Here is a 15,828-nt window from a genome sequence, read left to right on the forward strand (position 1 = left end):
GGGAATATAACCTTTAAAATTGTGATCACTATGTTGTATACCTGAAGCTTATATAATATTGTAAACTATCTATACCTCAATTTTAAAAAAACATTAAAAAAGTGCATCATAAAAAAAATGATGTGGCACACATATACAATGGAATAGTACTCAGCCATAAAAAGCAGTGAAATTGCGTTATTTGTATTGAGATAGGTGGACCTAGAGTCTGTCATACAGAGTGAAGTAAGTCAGAAAGAGAAAAACAAATACTGTATGCTAACACATATATATGGAATCTAAAAAAAAGAAAAAAGATTCTGAAGAACCTAGGGGCAGGACAGGAATAAAGGTACAGACATAGAGAATGGACTTGAGGACACAGGGAGGGGGAAGGGTAAGCTGGGATGAAGTGAGAGAGTGGCATGGACATATATACACTACCAAATGTAAAATAGATAGCTAGTGGGAAGCAGCTGCATAACACAGGGAGATCAGCTTGGTTCTTTGTGACCACCTCCAGGGGTGGGATAGGGAGGGGGGGCAGGAGACGGAAGAGGGAGGAGATACGGGGACATATGTATAACTGATTCACGTTGCTATAAAGCAGAAACTAACACAATTATAAAGCAATTATACTCCAATAAAGATGTTAAAAAAATTAAATGTAGTCTTTATCTTCTCAAACAAACTCCACTTCCTTCTATTTTGACTCTAAGGGAAATAAAAATTAATTTTCCTTCATCTATCCCAATATAATCCATCATCAGCTGCGGGTTTCCTTACTATGAGAGACAGTAAGGCCATATGTTACTTTATCTCTTCTGTTGAAGAAGAATCACTATTCATGCTCTCTGGGCTCCTGTTTCTCCCTAAGCCCTTAGATTCTCATCCCTATTTAGAATTCTGCAGTGTGCTGGTCCCCTGGGAAAAGAACCAGTCACTGATTGGCTTTTTGCTCTATTTATTACCATGGTACAGTAGAAGGGGAAAAACCCTCTTTCTCTTAATTTATTGTAAAAATATTTTAAGGATGTTTGTTAAGACACGTTATTTATGCTAATCTGTGATGGCAGTGTCTATCCATACCAAGAGGTGGTCCAGAACTGAGAAAATGAAGGAACATAACAGAGGCGTCAGTTGAGGTTGGACTATAGATTAAAGCAAGCGTTGATTTTGAGCGGGAAGACAGGAGACCAGAGTCAGCTGGCAAGGCTGAATTGAATAACACAGGTGACCAGTATTGCTCTTGAGCCTGTGATCATATATTTGGGATAGAATAGAAAGCAAAATAAATATTTATTATGTGCGTAACCCTGTTACTTGTCTTACATCACTAGAAAGGTCAGCAGGTAAAGTTAATGATAAAAAGAACCCAATTTATCTATAGGTGATGAAAGAAATTCAGTAGGTGATACAAGGCCTTATTTTTAAGTTCACATAGGACCATCTTTCAGTACACTTAAATACAACTCAGATAGTAACTTGAAATCTTTGTCTCTTTTTCTCCTTTCTTAAAACACTATTTGTCTTTCCCTGTGGCCCATGTCTTTCCAACATGTCACTCTCTCCATGTGACTAAGGTCAAGAAGAGCCTTTGGCCTTCTGTGCCATCCCTGACTCTAGTAGGAGAGTCATATTGGACTCTCAGTCTTCTGAATGGAACACGGAAGAAAGACAAACTTCATTTTTGCTAGTATTGATTGCTTCTCATCATAACTTCTGGGTGTCACTATTTATAATATTGAAATAACTAGAGAACGAGTCAGAAAACCTTGCTCTGCCAAAACTGTGAGACATTTCCACATACTTTTCACAACCCACCATGCAGTATTTGTTTACCACCATTATGCAGATGAAGCCAGGTTCTGAGAATTGTAAATTATATAACTTCATTTACTGTGAATAGTAGGTCCAACCCCTCTCAATATTTCTTCCAAGAATGGGCAGGCGGGTAGGGGGGTGCAATACCATGGAGAAGTTTAGAATTGGGTAAAACTGAAAAGGACATTATCAAGAAAAAAAAAAAAGAAAGAAAGAACACTCAAGACTGCTTTTATTTGGGTATCTTCCCTTTTATCTAATCACATAAATGTATGTATAATATATCTATTATTTATATAGCTTTTATGTAGATACAGATATCTTTCTTTTCTTAACTCCTGAATATCCTTTCTGGCAGCTTGTCTCAGGTTGGTATTTGCAGTCTATGGTATTCTTAATATGAGTTAATTCCCTGATAAATGTGGCTGAATTTAACTCAAACATATTTAAAATCAACAGCTGTCCAGACGAAATGCAATTATTTACACTGAAAACATCATTCTCTTTAAAGTTGAAAAAGTGGATACAATGGACACATACAGTCTCAGAGATTTTGACCAGTGGTCACACAATCCAGACAAAATACCAGAGGCACAGTTCCAAACCCAAGGGAGAAAGAGGTTGAGTGGCAACTGAGCGGTGGTAGGACTGGGTTTGTGAAAAAGTCTGCATGAACGTGCTTCATATGATAGTCTCAGAATTGTGTCCAGTTGTGTTTAACTGGCAGCCTCGTTGAAAGTTTACCTAGATCACTAATCAGTAACAGCTTCGGAAATGGGAGGCATTTCTCTGTCCCTTCTTTCTCATCTTAGAATGGGCATCAGTTGCCCATGTTTTAATTACTTTTCATTTGTTCAACCAAGAATCTGAGTGACCCTGTCACTAACACTGTTTTCATTGCACAGTAGACCATGTGCTGGGTGGGCTTCCTGAAGAGGATTAATGAGAGCTAAGTACAGAAATCTGCTCAGGTTATTAAAGGCTAACAGTGATTGTTCTAATGTGTCTGTTTATTATGCACATTATCTCCTCTACACTTATATTAACCTAGTCAATGTGTTTGTCAATTGTTAATATCTTTTTGTTGCAGATACAGATGTGGTGTATAAAAGCGAGAATGGACATGTCATTAAACTGAATATAGAAACAAATACTACCACATTATTATTGGAAAACACAACTTTTGTAAGTAATGAATAATTAATTGCTTTAATCATTTCAGTATTGTTTAGAATGCTCTCTTGGTATACATAATGGTCGTTTTTTTCAGCTTCAGCACTTGCAGAGCTTTTCAAGTGAAAAGTTAAGGCTGGGATATTATTAGAATCAGTAGATCTATTGATAGAAAATCCCCATGTGACCATCTGCTCTGTTTTCTCCCCAGTTATCCTTTTTAGTAAATGAATAAGTGTTTCTAAGAATAATATTTTTTTAGAATGAATATTTATTCCAATATTTTCTATGTAAGTTTAGTCATACAAATGCCAAAATTAAAAAAAAAAGGTTAATATAACCCAAGTCATAACTTTTTCTCCGCCTTTACTTTTCATTCTTCCTGACTTGTTTCTAATTATGGTTTTCGAAATCAAGTAGAAGGCAGGCTTTCTAAAACTGGCCTTTAGTTGGAGTTGATATGCTTTACTTTTATAATTAAGCATTCTATCAGTATCATTTCTCTTCTCCAGAATCATTGTTTGGCCTAACAATGATCCAAATAACTGTATTTATTTTGCTCTCATAAATGTATATGAACTTTGGGGTAAATTCAGTCCTCTTAAGGTTAGGTTTAGCTATGATTACCTATTGAGTAAGTGATAATGAATCAACTGTTTCAAATGTTCAAAATCTAGGATCAAACACCACTGAAAAATAGTTTAAAGTTATTTGCTCATTGTTTTATACAATCAAAGGTTCAATGTATTGCCTATTAGATGAGTTCCTATGTTATAACACATGAACTAAGGCCTCAGAAGACCTCCTATACAAATTAAAGGAAGAAGCAAACCATCAGACACTTTTTGTACTTATTGCTACTTGTACATCTGGAATAAACATTTGGACTTCATGTTTGTAATAGGGTGGCCAGGTGGAAGAGGTGAAGTGAAAACTTCTGTTGTTAGTGTTTTTATTTTTTAAGAGAAAAGTGGTTGTTGAAATCATGCAGTGATTATATATGTATATATTTGTTAGACTAAATTAAACCAACCAGCTGAGGTACTTTAGCAATTAGGTTATTAACTAACTAATAATGGCATTTCTATTTTTAAATGAATCAGTTAATTCACAGATATTAGAAGAGCAGATACTCTGATGCAATGATTTATAGTACTTGTGGAATGCCAAGGCAATATAAGCCATATTGCTCACTTTCTTAGAATATTGATTTCCTTGGGGTAGGTAATGCTTACCTTCCTGAAAAAGTTTAACAAACAGCATAGAGCAGTATCTATTATTTCTTAACTGGTTGGTCCTCGGGGATACTAGAGAAGAGGCTAAGGAATCATCGAGAGATGCTGAAATCAATGGGAAAGAAGCCTCCATATGAGATAGGACAGGAGGTAGAAAGCAGGAATCAGTAATTATGACAGCTAATGGTTGGCTGATTAAAGTCAATGCAAATTAATTTCAATAAAACTAGTTTGGAGAGCAAAATTAAATGAATTTTTGTATTTGTTTCCTTTATTATAAAGTAACATTTTTGATGGGGGTTATAGACCTTTAGTGGTCAAGTATTTAAGTTAAGAATAACCACGTAGTACGTGAATATCTGGTTATGTGACTGTTCCACACTGATCATCCCCTTACACAGGTTAATGAGGTCTTCTATTGGTCACTAATTATCTTTTTTTTTTTTCAGCATTTATTCTTTGCTTTCTTAGTCTCTTTGGTACATCAGAAAAGGAACAGAACAAACCTTGTCGGTTATTATTTCATTCTGTCGTTGGTACTTCGCACTTTACACCAACCCCATCTCATTGTAGTTTTCTCCATGTGTTAATTAATGCCATTTTATCTTTATGCTTGTATGTTTAATCTTCTAAAAATCCTTCTGAGGTCTATTTCTGCTCTTTTCTATGTTGGCCATGACTCTTAATTACCACCGAGTCATATTTAACAAATATTCTAATTTACTGATCTTTTAAGATTTATAGGCTCCCTGAAGACATTCATCTCACAACACAGATAATGAAGCAGTTTATAAGTCCTAGAGGCATCAGAATTCAGTGGAGGAGGCTGAGGATAAAGATTGGAATGCGCCTTATGTTTCCAACTAGTTAACTCAGAACCGCAAACAAAAAATACAAATTAACACGAATCCAGATGAATTCAAAGGAACTTATTTAATCATTTTCTCCTTCTAACTCCAAGATAGCATTATTAAACACACTTGTGTTTTAAAGATCATGCTAAGCTAAAGTCTGCATATGCTTTCTCTCTCAGGCCATACTCTTGGGAAAAAAAATCCCTTATCAGAGCATAAAATTTTTATTTATAGCGCAGTTTTTTTTCATTGAGCAATTAGCAATACTTTAATGACAATTATAATTAATTGGATTAGATCACTATAAGAAGCTTTGTAGTAAAGTGTACCAAGGCAATTGAGAAAAAAAATTATTACTTAAAATGTGACAACAGAATAGCCTATTGTATAATAAGACATATTTTGCAAAAAAATGTGACTGCCAGTTTATTTTAAAACTTAATATAACATCACATTGTTATTTCTCTGCATACATACATTTTAAATATGAATGGTGGGCCCTTTTAGCTATGTAATCATGGTTAGCAGACACTATGAGTAATGATAATATTGGCTGTGACAGTCAAAAATAAAACAAAAGTAAATAATTTTCCTGAAATAATTGGCTTATGTCTTAAGGCATTCTTTTGGAGTGAAGATAGGTGGACTTCTAATGAAGGAGAAAATTAAAGTGTATATAACTTTTTGAAGAGGAGTTACATGAAAGGAGTGATTTAGCCCCAAAAGTGCTCTTAATCATTTTTAAGTGTTTGAAAAAGTTATCTCATAAAGCCACAACTATTTCAAACAAAAGCTCATTCACAGTGTCATAATGAGGAAAATGTTTCATAAGTATTAGCTGTATTCTGTCTACTAGAAATAATTTGAATATCTCCAGTGGTTTTGGCAAAAAACACCAGCATTCATAAATAGTTCTATCAAATTTCTGAGATTAGAAAGGAATTGGAAACATGATTCTGAGCTACATGCTTAAACATTACTAAGATTAAAAAAAAAAAAAAGCTTGTATACTAATATGGAAAGGGAAACTAAATATCTGTAAGCTTTTAAAACTATGCTATAAAAATAGCCTAAAGCATAGAAAGGAAATTCACGGTAACATTCAAGGGAAATGTTACCTATACATGTTTTGGTCCAACTATTTATTTATAGGTCATTACAAAATAGTAGGTTTGACTAGAACCAAGGAATATTTATGGACTTATCATGGATAGAGATAGCATCAGTTGATTTGCATACCACTGCAGTATTTCTTTTTTTAACATCGTTATTGGAGTATAGTTGCTTAACAATGTTGTGTTAGTTTCTGCTGTATAACAAAGTGAATCAGCTATACGTATACATACATCTCCATATCCCCTCCCTCTTGCATCTCCCTCCCACCCTCCCTATCCCACCCCTCTAGGTGGTCACAAACAACGAAGCTGATCTCCCTGTGCTATGCGGCTGCTTCCCACTAGCTATCTGTTTTACATTTGGGAGTGTATATATGTCAATGCCACTCTCTAACTTCGTCCCAGCTTACCCTTCCCCCTCCACGTGTCCTCAAGTCCATTCTCTACATTTGCATCTTTATTCCTGTCTTGCCCCTAGGTTCTTCAGAACCTTTTTTTTTTTTACATTCCATATATATATATATGTTACCATATGGTATTTGTTTTTCTTTTTCTGACTTACTTCACTCTGTATGACAGACTCTAGGTCCATCCACCTCACTACAAATAACTCAATTTCGTTTCGTTTTATGGCTGAGTAATATTCCATTGTATATATGGACCACATCATCTTTATCCATTCATCTGTCGATGCACACTTAGGTTGCTTCCATGACCTGGCTATTGTAAATAGTGCTGCAATGAACATTGTGCTCCATTACTCCTTATGAATTATGGTTTTCTCAGGGTATATGCCCACTAGTAGGATTGCTGGGTCATATGGTAGTTCTATTTTTAGTTTTTAAAGGAACCTCCATACTGTTCTCCATTGTGGCTGTATCAATTTACATTCCCACCAACAGTGCAAGAGGGTTCCCTTTTCTCCACACCCTCTCCCGCATTTATTGTTTGTAGAATTTTTGATGATGGCCATTCTGACTGGTGTCAGGTAATACCTAATTGTAGTTTTTATTTGCATTCCTGTAATGATTAGTGATTTTGAGCATCCTTTCATGTGTTTGTTGGCAATCTGTATATCTTCATTGGAGAAATGAATATTTAGGTCTTCTGCCCATTTTTGGATTAGGTTGTTTGTTATTTTTATATTGAGCTCATGAGCTGCTGTAATATTTTGGAGATTAATCCTTTGTCAGTTACATTTTTTGCAAATATTTTCTCCCATTTTGAGGGTTGTCTTTTCATCTTGTTTATGGTTTCTTTTGCTTTGCAAAACTTTTATGTCTCATTAGGTCCCATTTGTTTATATTTCCATTTCTCTAGGAGGAGAGTCCAAAAGGATCTTGCTGTGATTTATGTCATAGAGTGTTCTGCCTATGTTTTCCTCTAGGAGTTTTATACTCTTTGGCCTTACATCTAGGTCTTTAATCCATTTGGAGTTTATTTTTGTGTATCGTTTTAGGGACTGTTCTAATTTCATTCTTTTACATGTAGCTGTCCAGTTTTCCCAGCACCACTTATTGAAGAGACTGTCTTTTCTCCATTGTATATTCTGATCTCCTTTATCAAAGATAAGGTGGCCATATGTGCATGGGTTTATCTCTAGGCTTTCTATCCTGTTCCATTTGTCTATGTTTCTGTTTTTGTGCCAGTGCCTTACTGTATTGATTTCTGTAGCTTTGTAGTATAGTCTGAAGTCCAGGAGCATGATTCCTCCAGCCCCGTTTTTCTTTCTCAAGATTGCTTTGGCTATTTGGGGTCCTTTGTGTTTCCATACAAATTGTGAGTTTTTTTTTTCTAATTCTGTGAAAAATGCCATTGGTGGTTGATCGGGATTGCAATGAATCTTTAGATTGCTTTGGGTAGTATGGTCATTTTCACAACGATGATTCTTCCAATCTAAGAACATGGTATATCTCTCCATCTGTTTGTATCATCTTTAATTTCTTCCATCAGTGTTTTATAGTTTTCTGCATACAGGTCTTTTGTCTCCTTAGGTAGGTTTATTCCTAGGTATTTTATTCTTTTTGTTGCAATGGTAAATGGGAGTGTTTCCTTAATTTCTCTTTCAGTTTTTACCATTAGTGTACAGGAATGCAAGAGATTTCTGTGCATTAATTTTGTATCCTGCCACTTTCCCAAATTAATTGATTAGCTGTAGTAGTTTCCTGGTAGCATCTTTAGGGTTCTCCATGTATAGTATCATGTCATATGCAAACTGACCGTTTTACTTCTTCTCCGATTTGGATTCCATTTATTTCTTTTTCTTCTCTGATTGCTGTGGCTAAAACTTCCAAAACTTTGTTGAATAATAGCAGTGAGACCGGGCAGCCTTGTCTTTCTCCTGATGTTAGTGGAAATGGTTTCAGTTTTTCACCACTGAGAACAATGTTGTCTGTGGGTTTGTCATATATGGCCTTTATTATGTTGAGGTAAGTTTCCTCTATGCTTACTTTCTGGAAGGTTTTTATCTTAAATGGATGTTGAATATTGTCAAAAGCTTTTTCTGCATCTATTGAGGTTATATGGTTTTTCTCCTTCAGTTTGTTAATATGGTTTATCACATTGATTGATTTGCATATATTGAAGAATCCTTGCATTCCTGGGATAAACCCCACTTGATCATGGTGTATGATCCTTTGAATGTGCTGTTGGATTCTGTTTGCAGGTATTTTGTTGAGGATTTTTGCATCTATGTTCATCAGTGATATTGGCCTGTAGTTTTCTTTCCTTGTGACATCTTTGTCTGGTTTTGGTACCAGGGTGATGGTGGCCTCATAGAATGAGTTTGGGCATGTTCCTCCCTCTGCTTTATTTTGGAAGAGTTCGAGAAGGATAGGCATTAGCTCTTCTCTAAATGTTTGATACAATTGACCTGTGAAGCCATCTGGACCTGGGCTTTTGTTTCTTGGAAGATTTTTAATCACACTTTCAATTTCAGTGCTTGTGATTGGTTGTTTCATATTTTCTGTTTCTTCCTTGTTCAGTGTTGGGAAGGTTGTGGTCTTCTACGAATTTGTCCATTCCTTCCAGGTTGTCCATTTGATTGTCATATAGTTGCTTGTAGTAATCTCTCATGATCCCTTTGTATTTCTGCAGTGTCCGGTGTTACTTCTCCTTTTTCATTTCTAATTCTGCTGAGTTTAGTCTTCTCCCTTTTTATCTTGATGAGGTTTTTTTTTTTTATCTTGATAATGGTTTATCAATTTTGTTTATCTTCTCAAAGAACCAGATTTTAGTTTTATTGTTCTTTACTATCGTTTCCTTCATTTCTTTTTCATTTATTTCTGATCTGATCTTTATGATTTCTTTCCTTCTGCTAACTTTGTGGGGGTTTTTTTGTTGTTCTTTTTCTAATTGCTTTAGGTGTAAGGTTAGGTTGTTTATTTGAGATTGTTCTTGTTTCTTGAAATAGGATGTATTGCTATAAACTTCCCTCTTAGAACTACTTTCACTGCATCCCATAGGTTTTGGGTTGTCGTGTTTTCATTGTCATTTCTTTCTAGGTATTTTTTGATTTCCTCTTTGATTTATTCATTGATCTCTTGGTTATTTAGTAGTGTATTGTTTAGCCTCCATGTGTTTGTATTTTTTACAGTATTTTTCCTGTAATTAATATCTAGTCTCATAGTGTTGTGGTTGGAAAAGATACTTGATATGATTTCAATTTTCTTAAATTTACCAAGGCTTGATTTGTGACCCACAATATCGTCTATCCTGGAGAATGTTCCTTGAGCTCTTAAGAAGAAAGTGTATTCTGTAGTTTTTGGATGGAATGTACTATAAATATCAATTGAGTCCATCTTGTTTAATGTGTTATTTAAAGCTTGTATTTCCTTATTTATTTTCATTTTGGATGATCTGTCCATTGGTGAAAGTGGAGTGTTAAAGTCCCCTACTATGATTGTGTTACTGTCAATTTCCCCTTTTATGGCTGTTAGCATTTGCCTTATGTATTGAGGTGCTCCTATGTTGGGTGCATAAATATTTACAATTGTTATATCTTCTTCTTGGATTGATGCCTTGATCATTATGTAGTGTCCTTCTTTGTCTCTTGTAAGCCTTTATTTTAAAATATATTTTTTCTGATACAAGAATTGCTATTCTAGCTTTCTTTTGATTTCCATTTGCATGGAATATCTTTTTCCATCTCCTCACTTTCAGTCTGTATATGTTCCTAGGTCTGAAGTGGGTCTCTTGTAGACAGCATATGTATAGGTTTTGTTATTTTATCCATTCAACCAGTCTATGTCTTTTGGTTGGAGCATTTAAAACACTTACATTTAAGGTAATTATCGATATGTATGTCCCTATTACCATTTTTAAAATTGTTTTGGGTTTTTTATTGTAGGTCTTTTCCTTCTCTTGTGTTTCTTGCCTAGAGAAGTTCCTTTAGCATTTGTTGTAAATTTGTGGTGCTTAATTCTCTTAGCTTTTGGTTATCTGTAAAGGTTTTAATTTCTCTGTCAAATCTGAATAAAATACTTGCTGGGTAGAGTAATCTTCATTGTAGGTTTTTCCCTTTCATCACTTTAAACATGTCCTGCCACTCCCTCTGGCTTGCAGGGTTTCTGCTGAAAGATCAGCTGTTAACCTTATGGGGATTCCCCTGTATGTTATTTGTTGCTTTTCCCTTGCTGCTTTTAATATGTTTTCTTAGTATTTAATTTTTGATAGTTTGATTAATATGTGTCTTGGCGTGTTTTTCCTTGGTTTTATCCTGTATGGGACTCTCTGTGCTTCCTGGAATTGATTGACCTATCCTTTCCCATATTAGGGAAGTTTTCAACTATAATCTCTTCAGATATTTTCTCAGTCTCTTTCTTTTTCTCTTCTTCTTCTGGGACCCCTATATTTCGAATGTTGGTGTGTTTAATATTGTTCCAGAGGTCTCTGAGACTGTCCTCAATTCTTTTCATTCTTTTTTCTTTATTGTGATCTGTGGTAATTATTTCCACTGTTTTATCTTCTAGGTCACTTATCTGTTCTTTGCCTCAGTTATTCTGCTATTGATCCCCTTTAGAGAATTTTAAATTTCATTTATTTTGTTGTTCATCATTATTTGTTTGCTCTAGTTCTTCTAGGTCCTTGTTAAACATTTCTTGTACTTTCTCCATTCCATTTCCAAGATTTTGGATCATCTTTACCATCATTACTCTGAATTCTTTTTCAGGTAGACTGCCTAGTTCCTCTTCATTTATTTGGTCTGGTGTGTTTTTACTTTGCTCCTTCATTTGCTGTGTATTTCTCTGTCTTCTCATTTTGCTGAACTTACTGTTTTTGTGGTCTCCTTTTTGCAGGCTGCAGGTTCGTAGTTCCCGTTGTTTTTGGTGTCTGCCCCCAGTGGGTAAAGTTGGCTCAGAGGGTTGTGTAGGCTTCCTGATAGAGGGGAGTGGTGCCTGTGTTCTGGTGAATGAGGCTGGATCTTGTCTTTCTGGTGGGCAGGTCCACGTCTGGTGTTGTGTTTTGGGGTGTCTGTGAACTTATTATGATTTTAGGCAGCCTGTCTGCTAATGGGTGGGGTTGTGTTCCAGTCTTGCTAGTTGTTTGGCATGGGGTGTCCAGCACTGGAGCTTGCTGGTCGTTGAGTGGAGCTGGGTCTTAGCGTTGAGTAGGAGATCTCTGGGAGGGCTCTCGCTGATTGATATTACGTAGGGCCAGGAGTTCTGTGGTGGTCCAATGTCCAGAACTTGGCTCTCCCACCTCAGAGTCTCAGCCCTGACTCCTGGCCAAGACCCTGTCAGCCACATGGCTCAATAGAGCTGATAGTTAGGGACTTCCCTGGTGGTCCAGTGGTTAAAACTCCATGCTTCAACTGCAGGGGGCACAGGTTCAATCTCTGCTTGGGGTGTTAAGATCCTTGGGTGTGTTGTGGGTTTTACTGTCTTTTTTAGGAAGAATGCACAGATAGGTAGAAAACTTGGGGCCAGTCCTGGTGGGCTGCCATTGCAGTATTTTTATTTGTTTAAATTTCACTTATTCTGCCACTGAATATTTGGGGTGGGGGATAGATAAAAATCTTTTTACCACCAAAATATCAAGGAGCTTATTTTCTCATTTATGTTTGAGGAAAGAGCTACGTGTTGGGAAAAAAAATAGAATGGCGCAAGCAATCATTTGTTGGATAAAGACAACCAAAATTTCACTTCTTAAAATTTGAAATAAAGAAAGGTTATCAGGGTTTTCTGACCACCCAGGTGTTTCACATGCTGGCTATAATCGTGGAGGCTTTATATGTTAAAAATCTGGCCTCAGACAAGGCATACAATGATGGCAGAGTAGGAAGACCCTGAACTCACCTCCTCTCACGGGCATACCAAAATTACAACTATTTACAGAACAACTATTGATAAGAAAGATCGGAATCTACCAGAAAAGATCTTCCACAACTAAAGATATAAAGAACAAATCACAAGACAGCTGGGGGTGCGGGAAGAGTTATGGTATATTCAAGACCCATACCTCTGGGAGAGTGATCCACAAATGGGAAAATAGTTACAACTGCAGAGGTTCTCCCCAAGGAGCAAGGGATCTGAGTCCCGTATTGGGCTCCCCAGCCAGGGGCACCAGAGCAAGAATTGGAGCCCCAAAAATGTATGGCTTTGAAGGACAGAGGGGCTTACTTTCAGGTGATCCAGAGGACTGTGGGAAATAGAGACTCCACTCTTAAAGAGTGCACACACAATCTCACACACTGTGGGACCCAGGGAAGAAACAGTAGTTTGAAAGAACTCTGGGTCAGACCTACCTGCTGATCTTGGAGAAGCTCCTGGAGAGGCAGGAGGTAACTGGAGCTCACCCTGAGGATATAAATACTGGCAGCAGCCATTTTGGGGAGCTCCTTCTCTCATGTGGAAACTGATGCTGTCAAGGAATATTTTGGAATCCTCCCTCCTGCTTATTAAAGTCAGGACCCAGCCCTGCCACCCCCACCTTCCAGCCTGTAGGCACCAGTACTGGAATCCCTCAGGCCAAGCAAGCAGCTGGGTAGGGACACAGCCCCACATACCAGCAGACAGGCTGCCTTAAGACTCCCTGAGCCCATACCTTCCCCTGGTCATGGCCATGTCCACCAGAGGGTCCAGGACTGAGACCCACACACCAGTACACAGGCACTAGACCCAGGACCTCCAGGGCCCTGCAGCCAGAGACCCTGGGAACCACCTCTGCCCACCAGTGGGCAGGAATGATCCCCAGAACCCCCTGGGTCCTGGCCACACCCACCAGCCAGCCAGCTCTAGACTTGGGACCAGCCTCATCCACCAGCAGTCCAACACCAACTCTGTGACTCCTGGACCTAGGACCCAGCTCTGCCTGCCAGCAGGATGGCACTAGCCCCAGGACCTAACTTTACCCACTGGTGGGTGAGCACCTTGTACTCCTCTGCCTCGTTATATATCCCCACTCTCCAGTGAGCCAGCACCAACTTTGGTATACCGTAGAACCTGCAGCCAGCCATGTAAGGAACCGGCCTAACCCACCAGCAGGCCAACACTAAATCCAAGAACGTAGCCCCAAAGCCATCCACCCCAGAACCTAGTTCTGCCCCAGAGTGCACCAGCACTAGGGCTGGGGCCCCCAAGGGTTCCACAGCCAGCTGCCTTGTGACCTGGCCCCACCAACCAGTGGCTGGCAATCTCCACACAAGGCAGGGCCTGACAACCAACCAAACCAGGAGCCAGCCACCGCACTTACCAGACTGTCCACAGTAGTTAGCCCACCACAGCAGAAGAGCCCACACAGCCCACATAGGGGCATCCCTAGAGCATATAGCTCTGGTGACCAGAGGGGTATGTGGTGCTGAGATGCACAGGATGTCTCCTACAAAAGACCACTTCTCCAAGGTTGAGAAACCTAACCAACATACAAGAAATAGGAACAGCAAATTAAGCAAAGTAAGGTAACAGAGGAACATGTTCCAAACAAAGGAACAAGATAAAACCCCATAAGAACTAAATGAAATGGATAGAGATAGGTGACCTAACAGATAGAGTTCAAGGTAATAACAATAAAGATAATCAATGAACTTGAGAGAAGAATTGATGAGCAGAGAGAGAAGTTATAAGTTTTTAACAAAGAGTTAGAAAATATAAAGAAGAACCAAATAGAGATGAAGAATGCAGTACTGAAACAAAACAAAATAAACAAACAAACAAAAACACTAGAAGGAATAAACAGTATCTTAAATGATGCAGAGGAATGGATCAGCGAGTTGGAAGACAGAGTAGTGGAAATCACGAATGATGAACAGAAAAAAAGAAAAAACGAATAAAAAGAAATAAGGACAGCTTAAGAGGCCTCTGAGACAATATCAAGCATAGTAACATTGATATTATAGGGGTTCTAGAAGAAGAAGAGATAGAGAAAGGGGCAAAGAACGTATTTGAGGACATAATAGCTTAAAACTTCCCTAACCTGGGAAGGGAAGCAGACACTCAGGTCCAGGAAGCACAGAGAGTCTCAAACAGGATCAACCCAAAGAGAACCACACCAAGGCACATTGAAATTAAAATGGCAGAAGTTAAAAATAAAGGGAGGAATATTAAAAGCAGCAAGGGAAAAGAGCGAGTTACCTACCAGGCAACTCCCATTAGGCTATTAGCTAACTTTTCAGCAGAAACTCTTCAGGACAGAAGGGTGGCACAGTATATTTAAAGTAATGAAAGTGAAAAACCTAAAACCAAGGAAACTACCCAGCAACACTTTCACTTGGATTTGAAGGAGAGATCAAAAGTTTTACAGACAAGCAAAAGTTAAGAGTTCAGCACCACCAAACCAGCTTTACAAGAGGTGTTAATGAGACTACTCTAAGTGAAAAAGAAAAGGTCACAACCAGAAACCTGAATATTATGAAAGGAAAAAACTCATTGGTAAAGGCAAATATACAGTAAATATATTTTGGATATTAACCCCTTATTAGTCATATAATTTGCAAATATTTTCTCCCATTCAGTAGGTTGCCTTTTCATTTTGTCAGTGGTTTCATTTGCTGAGCAAAAGCTTTAAGTTTAATTAGGTCCCTTTTGTTTCTTTTGTCTGAGGAGACAGATCCCCCAAAAATATTGCTACAATTTCTATCAAAGAGTGTTCTGCCTATGTTGTCTTCTACGAAGTTTTAGGTCTTACATTTAGGTCTTTAATCCATTTTGAGTTTATTTTTGTATATGGTGTGAGGAAATGTTCTAATTTCATTCTTTCACATGTAACTGTTCAGTTTTCTCAGCACCACTTATTGAAGAGACTCTTTGTTCTCCATTGCATATTCTTAGCTCCTTTGTTGTATATTAACTGACCATAAGTGTGTGGGTTTATTTCTGAGCCCTGTATTATGTTCCATGGATGTGTGTGTCTGCTTTTGTGCCAGTACCGTGTTATTTTGATTACTGTAGCTTTGTAGTGTAGTCTGAAATCAGGGCACCTGATTCCTCCAGCTTTGTTCTTTTTTATTAAGTTTGCTTTGGCAATTTGTTGTCTTTTGTGGTTCCATATAAATTTTGCAATTATATGTTTTGTTCTGTGAAAAATGTCATGGGTATTCTGATAGGGATTCCATTAAATCTGTAGATTGTCTTGGATAATATGGGAATTTTAATGCTATTAATTCTTCTGATCCATGAACATCGGATATCTTTCCATTTCTTTGTATCAGCT

At 37.6% G+C, this 15,828-nt stretch overlaps 1 protein-coding gene across 1 annotated transcript in view; it reads left to right on the forward strand.

Annotated features, from left to right (window-relative positions):
• The window catches only part of DPP10 (dipeptidyl peptidase like 10), a 648,385-nt gene that overhangs the window by 311,716 nt on the left and 320,841 nt on the right, over nucleotides 1–15,828 (forward strand). The window contains exon 4 of the mRNA XM_060151528.1: nucleotides 2,894–2,988. Coding sequence (XP_060007511.1) covers nucleotides 2,894–2,988 — 95 coding nt within the window. The remainder of the gene's footprint in view (nucleotides 1–2,893; nucleotides 2,989–15,828) is intronic.

This window comes from Lagenorhynchus albirostris, chromosome 6, assembly GCF_949774975.1.
Source record: "Lagenorhynchus albirostris chromosome 6, mLagAlb1.1, whole genome shotgun sequence".
Lineage (NCBI taxonomy): Eukaryota > Metazoa > Chordata > Mammalia > Artiodactyla > Delphinidae > Lagenorhynchus > Lagenorhynchus albirostris.